Source organism: Marmota marmota, unplaced genomic scaffold, assembly GCF_001458135.2.
Source record: "Marmota marmota marmota unplaced genomic scaffold, marMar, whole genome shotgun sequence".
Classification (NCBI taxonomy): domain Eukaryota; kingdom Metazoa; phylum Chordata; class Mammalia; order Rodentia; family Sciuridae; genus Marmota; species Marmota marmota.
In genome coordinates this window covers 4637690-4644211 of record NW_026000241.1, presented here as the reverse complement: position 1 = coordinate 4644211, position 6522 = coordinate 4637690, and the positions used below count along the sequence as shown (strand labels likewise).

The following is a 6522-nucleotide window of genomic DNA, read 5'->3' as shown; positions in this document are numbered from 1 at the left end:
TTTTTTTTTTTTTTTTTTTTTTTTTTTTTTTGTACTGGGAATTGAACTCAGGGACACAATCACTGGGCCCATCCCCAGCCTTTTTTTGTATTTTATCTAGAGACAGGGTCTCATTGAGTTTGCCTAGTGCCCTGCCATTGCCAAGGCTGGCTTTGAACTCTCAATCCTCTTGCCTCAGCCCCCGAGTCCCTGGGATTACAGGCGTGTGCCACTGCACCCAGCTATGAATTTTCTTTTGATCAGTGATGTTTGATCTCTGGGCAAAGGCCTTCTCACATATCCTACATTTATAGGGTTCTCTCTTGTGTGTTCTCTGGTGTTTCACAAGCTCTGGCTTATAAATAAAAGCTTTGGCACAGTCCTCACATCTATATGGGTTCTGTTCTGTATGAATTTTTTAATGTGGGAAGAGTGACCCGGAACTAGCTCAGCATGTTTATCATGTAGGGTCTCATAACCAGGAAGTGAAACTGCAGAAGCTTTGTGAATTGTTCAGGCTTGTGAGTTATCAAGAGGCTTCTTTGTGCACTAAAATGTTATAGTTAGAACCATCTTGCGGCTATCCTGCTGTACCCAGAAAACCCACTCTACTGGAACTTTTGATAACTGTTGGCCTCAGAGCCGAGGGTCCAGGTTGTTCACATCCTCGCCTTTCCCAGGCCTGGCCTTTGCCAACACCGCAGGATCAGCCGATGACTAGGGCTCGTTCGCTCTCCACAATTTAACCCTCTCCATTTCTTCTTCTCTTTGTGCACCACACTAAGGTAAGGTGATCAGAAGCCAGAGGCTCCCTTCTTTGGAGCTGGCAGGAGACTCAGACCACCCAACCTCTGCCCAGAGCTTCCCTGTAGCCTCCATGAATCTCTGAGGCCAGGCTTCTTGCTTTGCTCTCTCAAAGACAATTGCTGCTTGCTTGAGAGACCTGCCCTTCTCTCTTTGAGCCCTCAGTTCAGTGAGTAAAGCCTTTGCCTGTCTTCTCGTTTTTTTTTGTTGTTGTTGTTTTATGCCACATTGTCCTCAGTGTCAGCATCAGAACCATCCCTCTGGAGATGATCAGACCATAAGCGGGATGTGCAGACACTGACCACCTCCCCGTCTGTGTTTTCTTGTTCCATTTGCTGACCTGCTGTTTGCCTGATGGCCAGCATGCACTCTGACCTCTGCTTGCTCCGGGTCTGGGGATCTCCCAGTGTGACCTGTGCTACCCTGCTTATTGCTACCCAGTCTGCAAATCATAGCTCACAGTGCTTCTTTCAAGGCAGACATAAATAGGGATATGTTCTGTTCTTTCCCAAACTTAATTCTTTGTGTAAATGATTCATCATAAAGTATATTGACAAAAGAACAAATAAAAGGTCTGTGGTAAGATTAAGATGTAGTAGTACTAACACTATAAATATCCTGAGACTTCTGAAGATTCATAACAGAGCCTTGGCCATTCGTTAGAGTCTCCATAGGTGACCAATGTCCTAATTCCTCAGTCACTTTCCAGTCTTTTCTGTGTGATTTTTCACTAACCGGTGTTCTTTAAGAAACAGAAAGTACCTTATTTATGGTACAAATAAGGGCAGCTTCAAGTTGACTTAATCTCTAATTTTTAGTAAGTATTAAGGCAATTTCAAGGGAAAGTGTTACAGGTTCCTTTCTTCGCCTCATTAGGTCCCCACATTCTCATGACTGAGGCTGAAGCAAACTGTTTTCCATCCATCCAGTGGTGAGGGCCTTGGGCTTTTCAAAGTCCCTTCTTAGTGCTTTGAAAAATATTGCATCTGTTTCCAGGTACATTTGGAAAATGCGTTCTCTGAACATTGCTGGGAAATGACTAGTCTGTAGATTTGATTGAAGTTCAAATGACAGGAATTGACAGTGGAGTGTATCGGTGTCCTCTAAGCAAAACTCCCTGCCTGTTTGCTCCGTCTTCAACACTTAGATTTCAATTGACTGTTTCCCTCCCCAAGGCCTTATGTCTTATTTTCAATATGTTGTTTTATCTTGCAGTAGATGTGTCTCATTTGTGGATGTGGGTGGCACTAGGTACCACACCCAGGGGCTTTGTGTATGCCATGCATGGAATACATGCATGTCCCTAAGTAGATACCATTTTGTCCCCGTGAGTCTAGAAATGACTTTTTGATGTCTCTCTCCCTTCCTCTTGGAAATATATGTGGATGTTTTAGGAGCCCGTGACCTTTGAGGATGTGGCCATGAATTTCACCCAGGAGGAGTGGGCTCTGCTGGATCCTTCCCAAAAGCAGCTCTACAGAGATGTGATGCAGGAAACCTCTGGGAACCTGGCCTTTCTAGGTAAAGGTGGCATGATTCCCTGGCTTGGTCATTGGAAAGCAAATGTCCCTTGTTTATCAGTGTTGCTGCATAATTCTGAACGTGAATTTGGGAACACTGGGGTGAAGACACGAGGCATGATCCTATTATACTTTGAATATAGCTAGAACCTAATAATTTTTCTATAATGTTGAATGATTCATAGTGGTTTTTCTGGGTCTACATTTTAGGAGAAAAATGGAAAGAACTAAATGTTGAAGATGAGTTCAAAAGCCACAGGAAAAACCTAAGGTAATTTGCACTCATAAGGGAAAGCAGTGTTCCTGCAGAATCTTGGAATGATAGGTATTTTTGAAACATGAGCACATGGTACAAAGGGCAGCTTCAAGTTGATTTAATCTCAGAAGTGTTCCCCCCAACTGTATACAGGTTGAGCATCTGATGTGACTTGGATCTGGAATGTCCCCCATAGGCTGATGTGTTGTAGGTTTGTGCACAATGCAGCAATGTTCAAAGCTGGGGCATTGGGAAGTGATCAGATAAAGAAGGACCTAACCTTATCAGTGCATCAATCAATTAATAGATGCATAACTTTTTTAAAAGGAGGAATCTATTTTTATTTATTTTGAAAATATTCTTTGAGACAGGGTCTCGCTGAGTTGCTTAGGGCCTCACTAAGTTGCTGAGGCTGGTCTTAAAATTGTAATCCTCCTGTCTCAGCCTCCCAAGTCTCTGGAATGACAGGCATGCACTACTGCTCCTGGCGTATATTCATAAGTGGATGGCATTCCTGGGAGGTGGCAGGGACTGTAGGAGATATGGACTAGTTGGAGGAAGTAGGGCCCTACAAGACTTCAAGCATGCCCTGGAAGGCTTTATCTTTGCCTGACCCCCTTCCTCACGTTTGAGTTTTAGCCACCATTAGGGGAGCAACTTTGCTCTACCTCGCTCCCCACCATGATGTTCTGCCTCAAGCCCAAAGGGATGGAACCTATCAACTAGCAACTGAAACCTCTGAAACTATGGACCAAAAATAAATCTTTCATATTTTAAGTTGTTTTTCTTATACATTTTGTCACAGGGATGGAAAGCTAATAGCCTCCATAATCAGAAAATCCCAAACCCCAAATATTAACTATATTGGAAACATTGGGAGCAATATAATGCTAGGAGTGACAGTTTCTGATATGTGTATATGTGTGTGTGTGTGTGTGTATACATACACACACATTGTTTTATGCACAAAATTATTAAAATTTTTATATTACCTTCAGATTTTTGGTATAATGTATATGTGAAACAAAAATGAATTTTGTAAAGTAGAAGACATATTAAAGATATCTCATTATGTCTGTGCAAATATATCAAAATCCAGTGTACTTTTGGCCACTATATAAGGAATACTCAAGTACCTACCATATAGAACCACATATAAATACCAACTCTTTGTAATAGCTGTTTTGGAAACTTTCTACTGAGTGTTCAATCCATTGATGTTCAAAAATTCTTACAGGGCACAAAACCAGCACTTCTGTAGCAAAAAAAAATTTGGGGGGGGGGGAGGTACTGAGGATTGAACCCAGGAACACTTGACCACTGAGCCACGTCCCCAGCCCTATTTTGTATTTTATTTAGAGACAGGGTCTCACTGAGTTGCTTCATGTCTTGCACTTGATGAGGCTGGCTTTGAACTCATGATCCTCCTGTCTCAGCCTCCTGAGTCACTGGGATTGCAGGTGTGCACCACTGCGATGGCAGAAATTATGGAGGCACCACTGGGATAGTAAATTATTAATAATTAAAACCTAGGGGCTGGGGTTGTGGCTCAGTGGTAGAGTACTTGCCTAGCATGCTTGAGGCAACTGGGTTTGATCTCCAGCACCACATAAAAAAACTAAACAAAGGTATTGTGTCCTTGTACAACTAAAAATATTAAAAATACAAACAAAACCTTAGTAATGTGCTTCTCATTTTTTACAGAAGTCAAGTGGTTGAGAGACTCTGTGAATGCAAAGGAGATAGTCAGTGTGCGGAAAACCTTAACTGGACTCCAGAGCATATTTTGAAGGAAAAAACTCCTCCAGGAGTAACACCATGTGAAAGTCCTGTGTGTGGAGAAGTGACCATTGGTCATTCATCCCTAAAGGTGCCCCTGAGAGGTCCCACTGAACACGAACCATGTGAGCATCAGGAATATGGAGAGAGGCCATATAATCAGAAGGAGTGTGGGAAATCCTTCAGCTATTCTCAGTGTTTGCAGACTCATGAAAGGACTCACAGTGGAGAGAGACCCTGTGACAAAAAATGTGATGAAGCCTTTAGGTGTTCCAGTCCTGTTGGAAATCATAAAAGGACTCACACTGGCGAGAAGCCCTATAAATGTAAGCAATGTGGGAAAACCTTCGCTCGTTCTAGTATCCTTGTAGAGCATGAAAGAATTCACACGGGAGAGAAACCATTTGTGTGTAAGAGTTGCGGCAAAAGATTTACTCGTTCTAGTTCCCTTTACACACATGAAAGAATTCACACTGGAGAGAAACCCTTTGTTTGTAAGCAATGCAGTAAAGCCTTCTGTGATCAGAGTTCCCTTCGATACCATGAAAGAATTCACAGGGGAGAGAAGCCATATGTATGTAAGCAATGTGGGAAAGCCTTTGCTTGTTCTGGTACCTTTCGAAAACATGAAAGAATTCACGAAGAAGAGAAACCCTATAAATGTCTGCACTGTGTGAAAGCCTTCCGTTCTGACAGTGCCTTTCGAAAACATAAGAGAGTGCATACTGGAGAGAAACTCTATGTATGTCCGCATTGTGGTAAAGGCTTTGTTTATTCCATTTCTTTTAAGTACCATGTAAAGACGCACAATGGAGAGAGAGAAAAGAAACCCTATGAATGCAAGCAGTGTGGTAAAACGTTCTATAGTGCCAGTTACCTGAAAGAACATGAGAACATTCACAGTGGAGAGAAACCCTATGAATGCAAGCAGTGTGGTAAAGCCTTCCATAATTCCGCTTCCCTCCGAAGACATAACAAAGTGCACACTGGAGAAAAGCCACATGTATGTGAGCAATGTGGGAAAACCTTTGCTTCTTCTAGTTCCTTTCGGAGACATAACAAAGTTCACACTGGAGAAAAACCACATGTATGTGAGCAGTGTGGGAGAGCCTTTGCTTGTTCTGATTCCTTTCGGAGACATAAAAGAACTCACACAGGAGAGAAACCCTATAGATGTATGCACTGTGGAAAAGCCTTCAGTTCTGACAGTGCCTTTAGAAGACATAAAAGAAAAAAAATGCATACTGAAGAGAAACCATATTTTGACAGCATTGCAGCAGAGCCTTCATTTATCCCTCTTCATTTAAATGCCACGTAAGAACGCACAATGGAGAGAAACCTTATGTATATGAGCAATATGGGAAAACCTTCCTGATTTTGAATCATTTTATAGCACATGAACAAGCTCATAGGGGCAAATCCTATGTGTGTAAGCAGTGTGAGAAAATCTTGTTTCCCAGTTCCCTTCAAATGCATGAAAGATTATACACTGGAGAGAGACCCTACGTTTGTGAGCAGTGTGGGAAAGCATTCCGTTGTTCCACTGCCCTGAGAACCCATAAAAAACCCGCACAGTGCAGCGAACCTGTACGAACTCAAGCAGTGTGGTAAAGCATTTGGTGATCCCAGTTCCCTGAAAACATGAAAAAATTCACAGTGGAGAGAAACCCTATGTATAAAAGTCTCCATTTGGCTCACACATGTGGATGCACACTGAATCAAACCTTGTCATTGTGAAGAAAAAAAATAAAACCCAAGAAAGTTATTAGTTGAAACACAGTTTCAATTAATGAAAAATTGTCATGTAGTGCAATCTTATGAGTAGTATGAAGAACTCGATGCAAAGTAATTTGTGTAAAATACTCCAGAAAATACGCAATCTGAAGGAAATACTACAAGTTATAATAAAGATATTGTGTTTATCAGTGGCTCATTCTTGTTGTGGGGGAGTAATGGGAGTTGCATCCAAGGGCACTGTACTACTGAGCTACATCCCCAGCCCTTTGTTCAGGCAATACAGAGGGTGGAGCATCATACTGCATACAACCCCACCTACAACTGCTGAGAATATTTTGAACTCCAATGGAAAGAATTCTTTAAATTTTCATCAAGGTTTTAAATTTTTTTTTTTAAATTCTTTTTCTCTGTTTAATTATTACCTTGATGGTACATGGACATTTATAC

At 41.8% G+C, this 6522-nt stretch overlaps 1 protein-coding gene across 1 annotated transcript in view; it reads left to right on the top strand.

Annotated features, from left to right (window-relative positions):
* Nucleotides 1-6260, top strand: part of LOC107145302 (zinc finger protein 709-like) — a 22345-nt gene extending 16085 nt beyond the window's left edge. Inside the window, exons 3-5 of the mRNA XM_048795227.1 lie at nucleotides 2178-2304; nucleotides 2514-2574; nucleotides 4264-6260. Coding sequence (XP_048651184.1) covers nucleotides 2205-2304; nucleotides 2514-2574; nucleotides 4264-5656 — 1554 coding nt within the window. The 5' untranslated portion in view covers nucleotides 2178-2204 and the 3' untranslated portion in view covers nucleotides 5657-6260. The remainder of the gene's footprint in view (nucleotides 1-2177; nucleotides 2305-2513; nucleotides 2575-4263) is intronic.
* The last annotated feature ends 262 nt before the right edge of the window (nucleotides 6261-6522 follow it).